Source organism: Lonchura striata, chromosome 2 (assembly GCF_046129695.1).
Source record: "Lonchura striata isolate bLonStr1 chromosome 2, bLonStr1.mat, whole genome shotgun sequence".
Classification (NCBI taxonomy): domain Eukaryota; kingdom Metazoa; phylum Chordata; class Aves; order Passeriformes; family Estrildidae; genus Lonchura; species Lonchura striata.
This window is the reverse complement of record NC_134604.1, coordinates 23,227,867-23,247,103: the sequence shown is the minus strand read 5'-3', so window position 1 is coordinate 23,247,103 and position 19,237 is coordinate 23,227,867. Positions and strand designations below refer to the sequence as shown.

General features: G+C 43.1%; 2 protein-coding genes across 4 annotated transcripts; one reads left to right on the top strand and one right to left on the bottom strand.

Moving 5' to 3' along the window:
* Window position 1: 1 nt before the first annotated feature.
* On the bottom strand, window positions 2–6,730 carry TIPRL (TOR signaling pathway regulator). 2 transcript variants are annotated; one of them, XM_021548836.3, is made up of 8 exons: window positions 6,505–6,730; window positions 3,956–4,135; window positions 3,044–3,143; window positions 2,071–2,202; window positions 1,571–1,666; window positions 827–889; window positions 455–554; window positions 2–168 (listed from the first exon to the last, which is right to left on the bottom strand). In XM_021548836.3, the coding sequence occupies exons 1-7, from the start codon at window positions 6,603–6,605 to the stop codon at window positions 465–467; spliced, it is 762 nt and encodes a 253-aa protein (XP_021404511.2). In that variant the 5' UTR covers window positions 6,606–6,730; the 3' UTR covers window positions 2–168; window positions 455–464. The 2 variants fall into 2 exon arrangements, with proteins under 2 accessions (XP_021404511.2, XP_021404509.2); XM_021548834.3 differs by lacking the exon at window positions 455–554.
* A 2,030-nt stretch (window positions 6,731–8,760) lies between these two features.
* GPR161 (G protein-coupled receptor 161) lies at window positions 8,761–19,183 on the top strand. Of its 2 annotated transcripts, XM_077781219.1 has the most exons (8): window positions 8,761–8,856; window positions 9,418–9,507; window positions 10,370–10,459; window positions 10,851–10,964; window positions 11,488–12,212; window positions 13,705–13,809; window positions 15,052–15,171; window positions 16,479–19,183. In XM_077781219.1, the coding sequence occupies exons 3-8, from the start codon at window positions 10,437–10,439 to the stop codon at window positions 16,724–16,726; spliced, it is 1,335 nt and encodes a 444-aa protein (XP_077637345.1). In that variant the 5' UTR covers window positions 8,761–8,856; window positions 9,418–9,507; window positions 10,370–10,436; the 3' UTR covers window positions 16,727–19,183. The 2 variants fall into 2 exon arrangements, with proteins under 2 accessions (XP_077637345.1, XP_021404767.2); XM_021549092.3 differs by lacking the exons at window positions 8,761–8,856; window positions 9,418–9,507; window positions 10,370–10,459 and having other exon boundaries at window positions 10,553–10,964.
* Window positions 19,184–19,237: the final 54 nt, after the last annotated feature.

Here is a 19,237-nt window from a genome sequence, read left to right as displayed (position 1 = left end):
ATCCTTAAAAAGTCACATTTATTTAGGCTTAGCACAAGTGGTTTCCAGTGATGTTTCTGGTTGAGGCTCCAGCTTCTCTGGGAATTCTAGTTTTTCACAGATTGTCTCCTTTATGGGTAGATACTGAGAGATCTCATTAGGTTCCGTGAACAGGGAAGGTGGAACGTTCTAAAAAGCAAATATTTTACATTACATGAGTGAAAGAAAAGTGGAGATAAGAAAAGCTATTCCACCCCCAAACTATTACAGACAATTTATAATTTACTGGAGGCAAACACCAGCTTCAAAGGCAAAAGAAAAGTAAGGGAGGAGGAAAGGTACAAGAAAATGAAAGTTCAGGCTTTTGTCACAAATAAAAATCCAAATGTACCACAAATTATTCTGAGCCATTACCAGAGTTTTAAGGTGACCCATAAGCCTCAAATATTTGAGAAAAACTGGAAGAGTCTATTACCAAACAGATCTTAACCCTTAATACTGCTTGGAAGCACACAACCAGCCATGAAATTTAACATCATGGGACACGGAGCACCTGATTTTGCAGCTGAACAGTTCTATGAAAAAATAAAATAATAAAAACATTTTATTAACTCAGCAGTAGAAAAAGTGACCTGATCCCATACCCTGTCATGTGATCTGAGCATTTACAATATGTAAATCTGCTCTAAAATCACCAAAACAAAAACTGCATAAGTAGAAAGAACTTTCCTCTGTATTAGTCCTAAACTGAACAAAGAAGGACTTAAGAGACACAGTATTTTCTATGCTAACCATGAAACTAAAAGCACACAGAAAGAAAAGAAACAAAGTTTTTAAAATGCAATACCTTTAAATTTGATATTTTGCTTTCCCTGGATGTGTATTCTCGCAACATGTAGGTCTTGTCAGCCTAATGGAAAAAAGCAATCATCTGGTATCAGTACAAACAAGCATTTTAAATAGACTGAATTTAGAAAGCATTGGAATTCGGTTGACCACATATTTTCACCTAAGAGAAGAAACACACATTCAAGTTCATTAAGACAGCTGATAACAATGTTGTTTTTTTCCAAAAACCACCTGTGTGCATGCTTCAAAAAAAACTCTATGACTGAATATACTTGTTAATTTTTACTCAGCTAGAACTCCTACACATGATTACCAAACCCCAAATCTTAGCATCCTGTATTATTTATGAGATACCAGAACTCAATGTATTATGGACAGTTATTTGCAAGTTACACTTACAGTCTAATTCTAGTAGGTAAGACAAAAATAATGTACTTGGATACAAGACAGTATTGAACTGTTTACTGCTGCCTATTTTTCCTCTTGTACTTCCTTCTCTAATCTGTGTCTGTCAAATGTATTTAAATGATTACATCACATGAGGGGTAAACTACTCTGCTCATACACCATGGCATCCAGCACTTGGTTCCTAGCTCAGCACCGCCACAGTAATAAAACACACTCAGAAGTTTTTGTGCCCTCAAACATCAGTATTAAGTTAGAGGAATATCACTGGGTCACTGGAAGTAAAATGGCAAGGGAACCTCTGTAAAATATCTCATGATGGAAAGTAAGGGTTTACCTCATGATGAAGCCTTGTATCATTCATCCTGATGAGTACCCCATCCACTCGCAAGAAGAACCTCAGCAGCACAAAAAAGCTGGAAGGCATAACTCTCTGCAAAAATAAAGACAGCCCAATCAGCACCTTACAAAGGCTTACTTTAAGCATGTACTTGTCGACATCAGATATTCACAGTAGAAGACAATATGAGAAGTTTTCAAGAATGAAGTCAAAATCTGGGCTGTTGATCTGCTACAGCTATGACTGGCCAGGGGGGCAGACGATATCTCAATGGACTATTAGGAGGGAAAAGATTATCCCCTGGAGCAAATGACAGATGACAAAGGCTTCAAAACAACTTCATCTCCAGTAAGATCATATTTTCAAGAGCAAGGATGAAGAACTTTGTGCTTTAAAGTTTAAATCCCAGAAGGAATAACATGCACAAAGGAGCTGTGTTTTGCATTAATCAGCCAACTGAGTCCCCAGGTATCTTTTATACACCTCCCAATACTCACTACTTTCACACTCAAACTTGATACTCCATGATCATGGAGTTCATCTTCAAACAGGAGTACTTCTTCAAAAAACATAATTTGTTCCCTGGCTTTCAATTTCTCTGTATTTATGTGTTCTGTTGTAGGAACAACCTAGAGAAAAACCATTAAGAACAGTTAGCATATTAATTTTTTGCCAAACTACATAAAGTTTATCCTGATATTTTGAATTCCAGAATTTTAAAAAGAAAAAATTTCTAGTGCATTAAGCTTAAGACACCCCAAATTTCTAAGAGAAAAAGTTAAAATCAAAGTTTCCAAGAGTTTCTTCTTGGAAATAGCATCAACCAAAACCAAAAACTAAGAGTGGAAAATTCTGACTATACTTCTCTCTGGGTACCAAGCTAACTAGGGTTTCAGCTGCGAACAATTCTGCTCACTTTCTTTCAAAACATTTGAACACCTGCTTAGTAGCAAGCAACCTGCATGCAGTACACAGAAACTGGGAACTTCAGTCTTATTTTCACAAAAATAAAGACATGGGAAGGCCTGCAAGTTTAAATAGGAGGAGTTACCGAATTGCTGTTGCAGAAAAACATTAGGTCATTGAATGCAGCCAGGTCAGAAAGCAGATAAAACATGCAAGCAGCAGAGCACGAAGGCACTACAGAATGACACAGCTGATAGTTCTGCTGTACATGAGCAGTGAGGGGCTCCAGAGCGGACCCCAGCAAGAGCTGAAGCCTCTGATGTGCTTTAATCCTAAAATGCTTTAGGACACCACCCACCCTCGTTATTAAAATAAGCCATGATTTGATTACAATAAAATCATGAGCTGAAAGACATAAGAAGCCCAAATTACACTTTGAAATCAGAAATTGCAAAGCACAAAAGGTTTTACAGAAGCCTACTGAAAGGTAAATGACAGCTTTTTAAAAAAAAAGCTTGACTGAAGCAAGATGCAGTCAGCAATTAACAAGAAGGAAATTATTACCTTTAATGTTGCAGTATCTCCCAGCAAAGTTCCTTTGTAATCCGTTGTGTAAGTCCAGTCATATGGCCTGACAACTTCCTTACTGTGCTCAGCCTCACTCCTCAACAGTGAAAGAGAAAACAGCTTTGTAGTAATTGCTTTTCTCAAAAAATTACAACCTCACTTAAGACTGTGCATTAGAATTCCCACACTGCTCCTAAAGAAAAACAGCAGCATTGTCTGAGCTGCAATCACGTCAAGACTTAATCATGGTTTCACATCTGTTTCCATAATAACTTTGAAAACAATTATCAGAATTCTCCATCTATCTCCATTCTATGACTCAAAATAAAGATTCTCATGCAACATTGCTGAGAAATTTGTATTTCAAGATCAGTATTTCTTTAAGTAGGCAGAAAGTGATCTCTTGACAACACACAGCAATCATTAAAATTGCAATTTGCCTTAGTTTTCATGATAACTTTGCTTTGTTTCTGGGCTTTATTCCAGATGCTCTACAACTAAATCAAATTTGGTAAATACTAAGCATCATAATTAGTTCTCATGCATGGTGACTGTTCTGCTTTATTCCTAAGGCTAAGATTTTGAACACGTACAGCACTTTGCAACACCACACAATACAGTCTTGTAATGCTCAAGGCTCTATGAGTTTGAATAAACAGAAACAGCATTAAGTCATTAAACTTGACATTTACTTTAAGAAAGATATGACACAGCTGAAAAATATAGCTGGCCCAATTTAACAGAAAGGATGATCACAGCAAAGAAAAGTGACTTCTGTGATTACATGCTGTATCTAGGGTACAACCAAATGCAATGTGGTCAAGAGTTCAGTTTGTTCCTTTAACTACTGTATAACAGTTTCATATATAACACACCAGTACTTCCCCTCTGGTGATAAAATTACTGTACCTGCTCTCTTGCCACTCCGCTGCACAAGCGACTTTGATCATACCTTGACAATTATTGACACATTTTAAAGCATCTGTAGCATTGAACTCAATTCCAAAGCCATGGTCATGCTGTATTCTTAAGACATTGTCTCCAAACATCATCTCTGGCAGGGAAGGCATGTGTAATTCATCAGCCAACCTGCAGAGAAAAATAAAAGAGGTATCAGTCAGCTGACCACAGCTCAATTAAAGCAGTTCTTGTTTTGGAAGAAGGATTCTTTAGACCATGATAACTTAGAAGATACATCACCAGGTTAATAATTTCACCTGAAATGCAGAGTCATTGATCTGAAGTGACTTTTTCACCAAAAGAAGTACTCCTAAAACATTCCTACACCATCAGGCTCAGACAAAATTCTAACACATGAGGAATCAAGAGTATGTGAGAAGCATGTAGAAGCAATTTTCCATCTGTCCTAGCAAACCCCTGGATGGGCAGTGGACCAACTTCAGTAGGTGCTCAAAGCAACTTTTAGGAACAAGGACTTATCATGAGGAAGATTGAATTCACTGCACAGTGGTCCATACTTCCAAATTTAGAACCCTACAAAAAAGATGCTTATGACAACCTTGGCAGAGTATCTAAAAAGTGCAGAAGACACTACTGTGCTCTGCTGGTAGAAGACATGTACTGGCACACTTCCTAAAATTCTTTAGAAATTCACACTTCTTTTCCTCCTTACCTACCTGACTTCCCAAAATCAAAAAGGAATACATGACATCTGGAGAGAAGAAAGCTTTAGGAAATACACTTATTTGAGTGAGGGGAGGGAGAAGAGTGTCCTAATCATAATGTTCACATTGATAACAAGGCATTCCTGAACAAAAATGGTTATTTCTGTAACCCTGAATACAAAAGAACAGTATTAACTTAACTAAAATAAAACCAGTAAATTCACAGACCTGGAGAATTAAGATTCTACATTTTTGCCAAAGAAGACAATGAAACCTTTCCATTTCATCAAGTGTAAGAACCCTTTCCCTGCAAAAACCAACCCCTGCATAGAAGAGAGTTCTTGGCTATGGCACATTTAATCCTTCACCTTTCCACACAGGTTGCTGAGGAATTTTTACAATATCTATTTGCCAGAAATAAAATTCCTATGGATACTAATAATGTCCTCCAAGCAATAAAATAGACAAAATGGGTCGCTGTGACCTTGTTGCACCTCCTACAATGTGGCTGGCCTCAGCTCATTGATTCAGCCTGCCCAGATCCTTCTGTTGAGCCTTCCTACCCTTCAGCAAATCAACACTTCCACCCAGCTTGGGGTCATCTGTGAACCTACCGAGGGTGCACTCTATCACCTTGTCCAGACTATCAATAAAGATATTGAACAGGACTGGCCCCTGAGCCCTGGGGAACACCATTGTTGATGGGTCACCAGAAGGATGTAAGTCCCATTCACCATCACTCTTTGAGCTCAGCCATCCAATGTTTTACCCAGCAAACAGTGCACACATCCCAGCCATCAGCAGCCAGTTCCTCCCAGAGAATGCCTTATTAGCCTCAGAAAAGGTAAAAGCAAGATAAATGAAAGTACATTTAACAAGACTAATGAGATTCTCATGTACACTGAAATTTATTCCAGAAAATGAAACTAAGAAATATCTGCCAAATCCATCTGCCATTAAGGTCAGTTATGGCACAGCTGAACTCTCCAGTTCCACATTAGCAAATCTGACTTAAGTACTTAATGCTGGTACAGGAACATTTCCTCCAATTATTTCACTGGATTGGAAATTCCTACAGGAAGAGAGCAAATTATAAATTTTTAATGAAAACCACTATTTAAAAATAGCTATTACCAAGACATATGACATTAAAAATATTCCTTTTCAAAAGTAATTAAGACAATTAGCCTTCTAATTAGTGGGTCTCAGTTCACAGAGATTTGGATCCAAAACCATTATAATAATACAATCAGAATTGTTTGAGTTGGAAAAAAACCTTAAAGGTCAAGTTCCAACCCCTCTGCAATGGGCAATGACACCTCCACTGGACCACGCTGCCCAAAGGTCCATCCAACTTGGCCTGGAACATCTCCAGGGATGGGGCATTTACAACTTCTCTGGGCACTCTGTTCCAGTGACTCACCACCATCACAATCAGGAATTTCTTTCTTAGGGTCCAATCTAAATCTCCTCTCTTTCAGTTCGAATCCATTCTCCCTTGTCCTCGTACTACCTGCCCTTGTAAAACGTCCCTCTTCGTCTTCTTGTAGGCTGACTTCTCCAATCATTAAAACAAAATTTTGGAAATCACCTGTAACCCAAAATTCTCCAGCCAGAGAATCAAGCTTGAAGAGAAGGAACAACCCCGGGGGCCGAACAGGGTCTCCCCCGCCCTGGGAACGCTCGGTGTTTCCTTTGCAAGGCCACCCGACAACCCCAGCCCCTCGCTGTGACGGCCGAGGCCGCAGCCCCGAGCAGCGGGGGCTCCCCGAGCAGCGGGGACACCGTGCTGTGCTGTGTCCCCCTGCGTCCCCGGCCCGGAGCCCGCCTCACCTCTCGGCCTGCGCCGACTTCATGATGTGCGTTCGGGCGGCGCTCAGCTTCCACGGCCCGAAGGTGAAGTCGCGCCGGCTGCTCTGGAAAACGGGGTGCATGGCGGCCTCCTCTCCGCCGAGCAGAAGGCAGCAGGCGGCAGGGGCGGAGAGGCGGAGCGGAGGAGCCCCTCTCCTCCCGTCTCCTCCCGCACGGCACTCACGGCAGCGTCGCGGCCCCGGAACCGCCGCCCCGCAGCATTTCCGCTTCCAGGGCCGCGCGGCGCGGAGCCCCGGCGGCGGTTGTGGAGGAATCCTGGGAGGCATCGGGAAGAGCGCTGCCAGCAGGGCGACGTAGAGAATCCTGCCCTTCTGCTCAGCTCTAGTGAGCCCACATCTGCATTTTCTCTCCAGGACAGGAGAGACATGGAGCTTCTGGAGGGGGTCCAGCGGAGGGCAGCGAAAATGATAAAGCGACTGATCTCCGTTAGGTGGAAGGGCTGAGGAAGCTGGGCCTGTTCAGCCTCGAGAATCGCTGGCCGAGAGAGGCACTCATCAATGTGTACACATATCTAAAGAGGGGATTCCAAGAGTATGGATCCAGACTCTTCTCCGTGGTGGGACAAGAGGCAACAGGCAGAAACTGATGCACAGAAATTCCAGCTGAGCATGAGGAAGAAATTCTTTACTGTGCAGGTGACCGAGCACTGGAACTGGTTGTCCAGAGAGGTTGTGATGCCTCCACCACTGGCGATATTCCAGACCTATCGAGACACAACCCTGTGCCATGAGCTCTGAGATGACCCTGCTTGAGCAGGGTGGTCAGATCAGATGACCCGTTGTGTCCCTTTCCAACCTACCCAGGCTGTGACTCTGGGAGGTGATGTGAGGGGCAGGTGGGTGAGAAAGGGGGTCCACACTTCTCTGTGCTGCTGGAGCTTCCGTAGCGAGAGTAGGCTCTTTAATCTCCCCTGCTCAGGATGAAGAGCCAGCAAACTCACCCAAGCCTCTGTTCCAGTGAAGCTGGACTGCAGAAGCCAGCTGAGAATTTTGTGTGCCTTACAAGTGCTTGTGCCTCCAGCCACTTCCCCATGGGTACTTTGCTGAGAGGAGTGGGACGGCTGGGTACAAGCAGTTTTGGGGAGCTCTGGAGCCTCTGGTGGCCCTGGGCCATCTCCATGGCCACACTTACAGTTGCAGCAAGCATTACGTGGCTCCATCACACAGGTGCCCTGTGCTGTGTTAGTACACACATATGTGTGCACACAGAATCACATCTGAGCAAGGTTAGAATGGGGCACAGTGGATCATGTGGTTCAACTTCCCTGTTCAAGCAGGGTGATCCCAGAGCACATGGCATGTTATTGTGCCTAGACAGGTCTGGAGTATCTTCAGTGAGGGAGACTCCACAACCTCTCTAGGCAACAAGTGCACAGTCACTTGCACAGGAAATAAGTTCTTCCTCACATTCAGGCACAACTGTGCATCAGTTTTTGCTGGTTGTGAAATCTCTTGTGCTGGATTGATACATTTTTGAATGCTGTCCAAAGATGGTCTTTTTAAAATGTCGAAGTGCAATGATGTGGTAAGTTTAAAAAAGTCCTGTAGAAAAGTATCAGTAGAACTGGTTGAAAATTATAGATCACCTTAATATTCCAGCACTGATGGGTGGGTGGTTGTCTTGCTTTTCTGCATCATTGAAAGGGCAGACTAACTCCCTATAGCCTTCCCCTGGCACAGGAGCAAGACACACCGTCCAGCTCCTGCTGTTGGAGCATTGGAGTGAACTGAGGCAACAGCCATAGGAAACTGATGTCCACAACATTAAAAACTCCACAGAGCAATCAAAACCCAGCACAGCTCACATCAGGGCAGTCACCCTCTGCACTCAAGGGCATTGCCAGGAAAGGCAGGAACTAGGAAGACACAAGCACGGTATTTAATTTTTGTTCACCCTTTATATTGTGCCCTGTATACTGAACCTATATCCGATATCTTGCTTCAGAGGTGCGTGCGGGAACAACTCTTCCCCAAATCTTCTTTTTGTTACTTTTAATAGTGTTTTGGGGTCTCGGAAGTATACCACTTAGACTCTAAAGCTGCATGGCACTACAAATCGGGGCAAATGACTTTACCTCATCCGTGTGAAGTACTTTCCCCCTGCCTTTTAACCGAGTTCCCGGGACGCGCGGACCGACCCAGGGCGGCAGGGGGAACATGGCGGGCGGGGAGGGGGCGCGGCGGGCTGAGGCGGCGGGGCGGGACGGCGGGAGGGGCAGGCACGGGCCGGGGCCGTGCCCATGGCGGGGGACGCTCGGTGTCGGGGGTCCTGGGTGCTTCAGCCAGGAACGTCCCGCTTTGGCGGCGGCGGACGGTGAGTGCGGAGCCGGGGAGGAGACAGAGGCGGCGGGACCCGCTCTCCGCCGGCGGGTGAGGGGGAGGCGATGGATGCCCGGGGCGGACGACCTATTCCAGCCCTTTGTTCGCTGCCGGAGGGAGCGCTTGTGCAAAATGGCGAAACCCCCCTTCCCCACCGTATTTACAACTCAGTCCCACCCGCTTCGTGGGTGTGCGGGAAGCCTGACTGCGCTGCCCGCGGCCGGGATAGGATGCGGATGCTATCCCCGCCACGGGCAGCCCTGGCCCGGGAGGGGCCAGAGGTCGCTTTCCCCCTCAGGGTGCAGCAGGGCCGTGAGGGGAAGCGCCAGGTGCCCCGGCTATCGCTATCGCAGGGAGCGGCTGCGGGGGAAGCCGCCTTTCCAAAACCCGCTCCGGCCAAAAAGTGTTGGAAGGGCACACAGAGGTGGTACAGGCATGCTGAGACAGAAAGAAACTCAAGGGGAAGTGTTTTTTGCACACATCCTCAGTCAGAGGCTAGGGAACAGCTATATTACATTTTTTCAGTGCATGGCCAAGTAATGTGTTATGTTCCTAGGAAAGTACAGATAAAAATGGAAAAAAGGCGTCTTTCCACACTGACAGCCCTGCGTAATTCCACAGCAGCCATGCAGATGGAAGCATTTCTGTGAGTACTGTCTGGGACCCATGTTTGGCACAGTTGCAGAATTAGCTAAGATAACTTTCCTGAGGCCCTTACTTCCTAGAAATGCTAAAATCAACTTTATATTCATTGGTGGACTCTTTTACTTTTTTTGGTCTGTGTATTTGAATTTTTTGTTTCTTTCTTAGTTCTTATGCCGTCCTGCAGATGGGTGAAGCACTGAACAAAGTAGTTAGTGAGTACCATTTAGAGGCAGCAGGGAAAAGAGGAATTGCTAAGGAATTGGAAGAAATAACAAGGTTTCATAAAATGAGGCTGTGAATCAATGGGATGGATGCTAACACTGAGAAGTCAAGGTTTAAAGGTTCTAAAGCATTTCTATAGCATGGACCTTATCTTAATGCAAGGAAGTGTCTTTCAGACCTCATGTACAGAAAGCCAATTCCTCCAATCCTTTGGTGTTGGCAGTAAAATACAATCAGCAGCATAGCTAAGTTGATTGTGAACACACATAATAGATGTAAGGAGAGTACATGCAGTGGTCCCTGAGTCTTTGAATGTTACTTAGCAACTGTTAAGAGTCAGCAGGGTATGACTAGCCAGGCATCCATAGACCACTAGCAAATGCTGTATAGGCAGAATACAAAGTAACTATCAGGATAGGCAGAATTTTCTAAGAACTTTCTTTAAAGTAAGAGAAAAAAAGATATTTGATATTTATCTTGTTTCTTGAAGAAATAAATTACATTCTTGTTTTTTCACAGCCTAGATGAAAGGGCTAGTAAGTAGGACTTAGAAACAAGTAAGGTCTGTAGAAAATCTGTAGAAAATCTGTATTTTCTTTCTTATTTTCCCCCCTTATCTCTTCTTGTCTTCCCTGTTCCAGGCTTGGTGTTGTCCTCTTTGGTGTGCTCACAGGCAATTTACTGCCCCTTCACTTGCCCATATAAAATATGCAATTTCCTGCATACTACAGGTAAATTTTAACACAGGCAAAAGGGCCTCCAGTCTTGGGAAGGAGTTTGAAGAGCTATTACCTGAATGTTTCTGAGCGTTGTTCTGCTTCTAGCTGCTCAGCATGTCTTGGCTGCTCCAGGTCTGCATGCTCTGACCATGAGCAGCAATTCCTCCCTCAGCAATGGGAAGGGCCTGAGGAACCTGACCACGGAGGAAGACGGGGCAGTCAGAGTCACTGAATCCATTGCTATAATTGTCATTGCCATCTTCATCTGTTTGGGCAACCTGGTGATTGTTGTCACTCTGTATCGCAAGTCATACCTTCTCACCTTGAGCAACAAGTTTGTGTTCAGCCTGACCCTCTCCAACTTTCTACTCTCCGTGCTGGTGCTGCCTTTTGTCGTGACCAGCTCCATCAGGCGAGAATGGATCTTTGGCGTTGTTTGGTGCAATTTCTCAGCCCTGCTCTACATGCTGATCAGCTCAGCCAGCATGCTCACTCTGGGACTCATAGCTATAGACCGGTAAGCTGCTCTTCAGTAATGCATTGTAACAAATTGCCTGCTCCTCTCATAGAGGAACCATGGCTTGTTCACAGAGTTGAGAAGCACTGCAGAGGGTTACATGGTGTACTGCCAGAGTGTCATTTTTACTTCAGCTCCTCATGAAATTTTAATGTGGAGCAAGAGAACGTGATTTCATCAATACTGGAAAATGCAGACATTCGTCTAGAGTTTTTTAAAGCTTTTGATGGTATAATAACACACTATTTAACAAACATGAAATAGTGACTTAAAATTCCAGATTATACCCTAAACATACAATCACACATAGGTACAGATTTCATGGTTGCCTGTGTCCCTTCAGCCAAGTTTGACAGTCTTGACTGCAGTGATACCTACTTTTATATGTAACTATTTCTAGAAACAGGGCTTCTAAGCCTGTTCGAAGAAAAAAGAACTAGATACCAGCATCATTAAAGCATGTTCTTTTCTTTATTGCATGTCTTTTATGCTCCTGTGGTCTACTTCTTTTCTTGCCCCACAGGTACTATGCTGTGCTGTACCCGATGGTTTATCCGATGAAGATAACGGGCAACAGAGCAGTGGTAGCTCTTGTGTACGTGTGGCTGCATTCCCTTATTGGCTGCCTCCCTCCCCTTTTTGGCTGGTCCTCTTTGGAATTTGACCAATTCAAGTGGATGTGTGTGGCAGCCTGGCACAAGGAGGCTGCCTACACGGCCTTTTGGCAGATCTGGTGCGCGCTGCTGCCATTCATAGTCATGATGATCTGCTACGGATTCATATTCCGTGTGGCCAGGATTAAGGCCCGCAAAATACACTGTGGGAGTGTTGTCATTGCAGAGGAGGACTCGCAGAAGAATGGGAGGAAGAACTCCAGCACCTCCACGTCCTCCTCTGGCAGCCGAAGGAACACTTTCCAAGGGGTTGTTTACTCAGCCAACCAGTGCAAAGCTTTCATAACCATCTTGGTTGTCATCGGGGCTTTCGTTGTTACGTGGGGACCTTACATGGTAGTAATAACATCAGAGGCACTTTGGGGTAAAAACAGTATTTCCCCTGCTTTGGAGACATTGGCTACATGGCTGTCCTTTTCCAGTGCCATTTGCCATCCGCTAATTTATGGGCTGTGGAACAAGACAGTGCGCAAGGAGCTCCTGGGAATGTGCTTTGGGGATCGGTATTACCGCAAGTCCTTTGTTCAGCAGCACAGGACATCGAGGCTCTTCAGCATTTCTAACAGGATCACAGGTGAGATGTGGCTGCAAAAGACACTTCTTTAATACCACCAAGAGCAAGGCTTCCTGTCTGCCTGTGTTTGGCATGTTTCAGGGCTCTGTAAAGAGAGTTGGATGTTTCTGGAATTTTCAGCAGTCTTTTATCAGTCAGGTTACATTTGAAAGGAGAATTTTTCTCTTTTTTTATAGTTAATATCATTCTCCTACTATAGTAAAACTTCCTTAGGCAGAGAAGACATAGCGATGAGGTTAATAAAGATAATTTATTTTCTTCTTTCTCAAGCATTTCCTTTTGAGTGCCTTCCATTTTGTGTTGCCCAGATTTGAGCTCTACCGACAATACTTTTTACTGCACTTTTTTGATTAATGGCCTTATGCTACAACTCTCTAAAATCCACTAAGGTTCCACTGGCGTAACTTTATGCAAGTTCAGCTTTTAGGTTTAATGGTTGGGAAGAAAAAATCATAAACAAAGTAAAACTGGGTAAAACCGTAGAACTATTTGGTGTATTCCCAAGTTGCAGACTGAGACCAGACCTCCAGTTACTCAGTTTGGTGGCTTGTTTATTTTTTTTTTAAAGTATCAATGTGGTGACATTCAGATTTTTATTAATTTCCCTGGTCATGTTCAGAAGCTTCCAAAAATAAAATATCTTCAAGGGATATTTCATGCAAAGGCCAGAACTGAAATTATTTAATTTGGAAGGATGATCTAAAATGCAGAAGGAAGATGAGACCAGCAATGCATCCATTATCTTTTCTGCAACTTGGAAACACTGGGAGAGACTGTCACATAAATTAAAGAGTTTTGGAGCTGTAGCCACATAACAACCTCCAGGAGCTTTGTCAAGTCTGTATTCTGGAAATGCTATGGATTAATACATTGGAAACTGAGGTGGGGAGGGAAAAGACAGAAAATTTCTTTATTTTTCAAAGCGATACACTTGAAGCTGTCAGCTTCTTAGCTGGAGGCTGATAGGGAGAGAAAAAGACCCGCAACAAACACAAACAAATTCTCAAGGTGGGATCCAAAGCAGCACCTTTGTAAAAATCCCACAATCTCCTCCCTTGTTTTGGAGATTTGAAAGAAGTTGGGCATTTCTGTGTCCCAACCATGCTCCTAAGCTTCTTCCCACAGTAATGGCCTGTCAGAGCTGCTGGTGGCTACCAGGTTATTCTCTGTCTAGAAGATCCCTGGCCAATATCCCTATCCATGTGAGAGCATATGCTTGGTGCTCAGCCTGTCTGGATGATAAAACACACACAGTTGCAACAAGAGTGGAAGGGAGATGGTGTAGAGAGAAAGGAGACTTGCCTTTCCAAACCAGAGAGTTGCTGACTGGATTTCCAAGATGAGTACAGAAGCTGTGCTCTCTGCTTCACCAAAGTAAGCTTTATATGCAGAATAATAAATAAGGCAGTAGTGTGGGTATTACTGGAAAAAGCTTTTACCATTGCAAACTCCTTAATCATTCACTGTGTAACAAAACAAAACTTTTTTGCAGATTTGGGACTATCTCCGCACCTTACTGCCCTCATGGCAGGTGGGAGGCCACTAGGAAACAGCAGCAGCACAGGAGACACAGGTTTCAGCTGCTCACAGGATTCAGGTAACTGCAAGTTTCTTGCTCCCTACTTGGGCAGAAGTTTGCACTTGGCAGCAGTCTCATGGACAGTCAATATTTACACAAACAGATGCCTCCTGGTGGACAAATGACATGAAGCATCTGTTCTAGCTATTCCAACAAAACTGCTGCAGTTGCTTTCGCCCCCCCCTTGCTCTTGATAGATTTACTTGCAAAATGCTGTTTATAGAATGGTGAACCTCCCTTGGTAATGTGTCCTGGGAACAAGACTCACTGCTTTTGTGCCCTTCTTCTTCAGTTTCTGTTGTTCTTTGGAGACTTTGTCTGTATCCACAAGGAACAGAGCAACAAAGTGCTGTGAAGAATGTGCTTCTCTGTTTCCTATTTTGTAAGAGACCTTGTCTTGTTCATCCTGCATCATAAACATAAATGCTTAGGATGGTTTCAGCTTATGATTTCATTGCTACTTAAGATCTCTCAACTAAAGATGGTTTGGAAAAGGGAAAAAGAGTTCTGATGGTAATTTTCTATCCAGATCTGTTGCTAGATTTTTCTGGCAGTTAACTCAGCTACCAGTCCTTAACTGCAGTAGTTATTTTAGAGACACCAGAGGGTAATCTTTTAAAGGTTGCTTGGTGTAAGGGATTTCTGTCCTACTTTTGTAAAGGAAGTCTGTGGAGCTGGGATTTATTTTTGGTAGTTGTTTTGTGGTGGTAGTTTTCTGTCTGTTGTGGATATTCTGCAGTTTTATGTGATAAAGAGAGAGCAGCCTCCTGGTAAACCTGCCTTAGTTAAGAGGACGTCGTGTTACCACCTTGTGACAGCAGTTTAAACAAATGAGCAAAACTAAAGCGATACCAAAATGCTGTTTAAAGTACCACTGTTGTTTAAGGAGGGAGCACAATCTGTAGCCTGGGAATGGATACACAGTTGTCCACTGTGAAATACTCTTTCATTTTGGATGCTTTTACTGTGAGTTACTACAGAGCAGAAGGAAACCTTAATCCGTCTTACGTGTTGCTTGCTGCATGTAATACATGATCCTGGGGCCTGCTATGCCCAGTCTCTAAGGAGATTTCCCAATCCTTTCAATGAAAACTGACCTCATTCTTTTCCTGTGCGGTGTTTAATTTGAGCTGAAATTTACTCAAAAAATCTGGGTTTAGACATCTTTTGAAGGAATTGCTGAAAATGGGCTGAAAATGTTTTGCCACCATATCGTATCTCAGTGTTACTGTTTAACTTGAGGGTTCTTGCTCTTTTCAGGAACAGATACAATGCTTCTTGAAGACTATAGCTCAGATGGCCCTCATGCCCCACACTGCATCTGTCCCCCTCGAAGGAGGAGTTCAGTGACATTTGAAGATGAAGTGGAACAAATTAAAGGTGAGTATAGGGGTAAGTATGAAAATGCTCAGAGTCAACTATATTGAGTGCTCAGGAAGCCTCCCAGGACCTTGAGAATTGTCTTGAAAAGTATCTGACCACTGTGTGCCTTGACAGACCCGATCATTCATGCAGGTACAACAGAAAGCAAAATCAGGCCTTTCTTCCAGATCTCAAGTAGCATCAGGCAAGGACAAGAGCTAGAAGCTGGCATTCCCTGCATATATATAAAATTGCAAAGCAGTATCCTGTCTGCAATTTCACTCATCTTGGTGGCTGTAACAAGTTTTGTCTGTTTTGTGTTTCTTGGAGAATATATTATCCTGCCCTCATATTTTGGTTGTATTCAAATGAGAAACATCCCTGTGTTTCTCATTTGCTGTCTCTTCTCAAGTTTGTCACTTACAGACTTGAAATTCTTCCATTTACATACTTCAATAATCTTGAATATAATTTTATCCTGTTTCATTTACTTTTTAACTTAAATTCTACTTTTCTTTACTTTGTGTTCCTCAGCAGGTATGGGTGAAAACAGATTAATCACATGCAACTTGCTTGTTGATTCTGGGATAGCAGAACATTGCTATGATCATCTGTAAAATGTCAGAACATTAATTTATGCTGATAGTTACAATAATTTCAATAGAAGACTTGATAATAACAACTGAATTGTCTAAACAATACATGATTGTGGACAGGATGAAAATGAGCAGAATGCCTTTAAGAAGCAAGTAATAATAAAACCTGATATAATGAGAAAACTGTTTCTATGGAATTTTTAAACATCTTGGCAGAATTCTCTTTTGTCCTTTTCCCACCATGAGATGAATATTTCCTTGTGGAAACACATTAGCATACATTTCCCACTATCTTTCTGAGTGATTATGTAGGAGCAGACATATAATTTCTTGTGAGAGTGAAAGAGGGAAGTCTCAGTGCACAAGTCCCCACAGGTTTTGCAATTCTCCCTGATGAATCTCAGGCTTTTCAGCATCCCTGAGGCTTTAGATTATTTCAGCAGCCTTACTGAAGAGTTACATTTAGGATGAACTCTTGTATTGCTCAACATGTTGGTGGGTAGAGAGGTGTACAGATACTACGAAAATAGGTGCACTGACACATTATCCCAGGTCACTCTGAAACTTTGTGTTCATAGAATGATATAGGGAGCCTGAGTATTGTTGGTAAATGTGTAGTTACTTTGCAGAGGGCATGATCATGCCTTTCCAGCAGGATCTATATTAGTTTTCAAGCATTTGCACAGCCCTGCTTACCAACTGTTACCTTTTTTTTTTTTTTTTTTCCAGAGGCTGCAAAGAATTCTGTTCTTCATGTAAAAGCTGAAGTCCATAAATCTCTGGACAGTTATGCAGCCAGTCTGGCCCAAGCTATAGAAGCTGATGTGAAACTCAGCCTGTTTGGGGAAGATGCTTTACCAGGAGCTCTGTTCCCCTCGTGGACTCTGGCAGGAAGCAGTGGGAACACCCGGCGTGGTGTCAGGCCCCATGCCAGCCAAAGACTGAAGCTGCAGAGCATCGATGAAGGGAACATTTGATATGAGCACTGGAGTAGGAAAACAGAATGAAACCACTAAGAAGGGTCTACTGCAGCTAGTAGTGTTTCACCAGAACCAGGACACGTTGTCGGGATGTTTCCAGTGTTTTTTCAATACCTGGAAACAGCTGGGTTCTGGTACTTGCATTAGCATTTTACAGCAGTGTTTGTTTACTAGTTGGGGTGCGAACAGCAACAGGTGCTACTGACTCTTCTGCCACATCATTATCACAAAGTGCTTAGGAATGCAGGGCTTGGTTTCATTGACCACATCATTAGTCAGTTGAATCTTGGGCCCATTGGCCAAAGCTGATACAGGAAACAAAACAGAAAAGGTATGTGCATTGTTACATCCATCCTCTTCTGACCACCAGGATAATAAGTTGATACTTGACAGCTGGAGTGCTCTGATAGCTCTGGATTGGATAAGAAATAAAGCCTTACTCCCAGCTGAGCAACGTGGACTTCACTAAGGACAAAACTTGAACTTTTCAGAGAGCTCATGCAGATTATGGTCCTACTTAACCTTTACTTGGAGATATTTCTGTCTGTTCAGCCAACAGAATGCCAGATCTGACATTGGACTGTGCTTTGCTTCAGTGGCATGGGATATCAGCTCTTCTGGATGTGATAAATGGGAGTAAACATGTGCTGGGAACAGCACAGAGATGGGATTTGAGGAAATCATTAGTGCAGAATTCTTAGTTTCCCTGAGAATTTCAGCTCATGTTTTGCTGTTACTTAAAGGGCAGTCTGTGGCTGTGCTAAAGTTGACAGAATATAAACAAGATATTATCATTTCATATTCAGGATTCATCTTCTAGAGAGAAGAGAGCTGTTGTTCTGTTTTTTTTTTTAATCATGAGGGAATGTAGTATTTAAGCTGTAGTTACCTCAGTGCTTCTATTTCTTGGAGTATTAATTCATTAATCTCAAAAATAAGAACATTTGGCACTTATATTGCACTTTGCATGTTCTTAAGCACTCTACAGACATTACCTTGTTAGGCCTTTGTGAGAGGGTTGATTGATCAGCCCTGCTTGCCAAAGAAGGGGAACTCAGCACAGCCAAGATGCTGGCAGTGAAACAAACTCCAAAGCTGGCAAGTTTTGTAAGGAAAAGAGGGATGAGGTGGATCATTCAAGAATATCCAGCTTGAGGAACCTTTCTCTGCCTTTGTGGGCTACCCCCTTCCTTATTTTGGGGCGCTAAAGCCCTGCCTTACCATGTATTTCAAAGAGGAGACATAAGTGAGCAGGATCATTCCTTGGGGGTGGGTGTCAGTAGCAAATGGAGTTAAGGACCAAGGGTTTGCATTTGTTTACTCTATGTCTGCTCGTCTGTGCCTCTACCTTTCCCCAGAAGTGCTTTGTATGAGGTTTTGATGCAGATTGTTTGGAAACCAGGAGCAGGATATTTCCATCTGGGCAAAAAACCAGGGTGTGCACTCATTGAATTTTGTCTTTGTGCAACTTATTCAGAAGCACAGAAGCAAAGTGTTGTGAGGCAGAGCCTCGGTCCAGTACTGTATTTAGACATCCTATTTGTCTTTGTTCCTGACTCAGAGATGCATTTCAGCACAAGCTTATGTCCATCTCTGGACAAAGCAACTTGACTTTCTGAACTAGCCTGAATCCCATAGTGTTCCCGTGCAAAATATAACAGCATGCTTAAAATTCAGTACATGGTTTGCTGATTTAAGAACAGGCTGTTAGAGCAAGAACACTTAAACTCCAGAAAGGTGGCTCTTAGCATAATGCAGGAATAAATCAATTAATAATAGGGAAGTTCTAACTCCTGCATTTTTTACTTCTAATGTGTTAGAGACACTGCACCTGTGGGCACTCATTAGGAAAAAAAACAAAAATCCCAGGATTTGCCGGAAACGCCCTGCATCGAGGTCATTATTGCTGTCGTTAACATTACAATCACAGTCGCGGGTACTCAACACTCCTTAAGCTGTACACTTGCCTGGAAGTATTTTGTGTGCTCCCTTTTATTCCGTACTCCTGCTTGAAACAAGTTGAGCAGAGCCGTGGTTGAATATCAGAAAGGCACACACGAGTTTGAATGCATTGTGGAGTAGGTGCTGGCCCAAAACACTGTGTTTAGGAGAAATTCCAAGGCACGCGTGGAAGCACAAAATCCACAGTATCGTGAAAAAAGCACGTTTTTCACACAGGTACTGAGACAAATGCAGCCTTCAGGCAGATCAAGGGGGTTGCAAGTTTACACCATAGCTGAATTCGGCTGCCAGTGTTAATGTCACTAATCTGTTATTTAGTGTAAATGTTGTTCTTATTTTTGTACACACGTTATAACCCTTCCATAATTGTTATTACCAGAGCCGTTCTCTCACTTGTGTTGTCATTAACAAAAGCAGTAATTGAGAAGTGCACACGTTTTGTAAAACTATTTCCCGTCTTAAATTCAGAAGAAAAAATCCAACTTGCTTCCAGTTCGTGATGGTCTGTGGTGTTTGTACCATTATTTCAACTTACATTCATCTTGA

What these genes read in the sequence shown, in the direction of transcription:
- TIPRL (XM_021548834.3), bottom strand. Translation starts at nt 6,605, where the DNA reads ATGCACCCCGTTTTCCAGAGCAGCCGGCGCGACTTCACCTTCGGGCCG. An exon ending in AAGTCGGCGCAGGCCGAGAG is followed by an intron (nt 4,136 to 6,504) that starts GTGAGGCGGGCT and finishes TTTTCTCTGCAG; the next exon opens with GTTGGCTGATGAATTACACA. An exon ending in GCGGAGTGGCAAGAGAGCAG is followed by an intron (nt 3,144 to 3,955) that starts GTACAGTAATTT and finishes TTCACTGTTGAG; the next exon opens with GAGTGAGGCTGAGCACAGTA.
- GPR161 (XM_021549092.3), top strand. Translation starts at nt 10,597, where the DNA reads ATGAGCAGCAATTCCTCCCTCAGCAATGGGAAGGGCCTGAGGAACCTG. An exon ending in GGACTCATAGCTATAGACCG is followed by an intron (nt 10,965 to 11,487) that starts GTAAGCTGCTCT and finishes CTTGCCCCACAG; the next exon opens with GTACTATGCTGTGCTGTACC. An exon ending in CATTTCTAACAGGATCACAG is followed by an intron (nt 12,213 to 13,704) that starts GTGAGATGTGGC and finishes ACTTTTTTGCAG; the next exon opens with ATTTGGGACTATCTCCGCAC.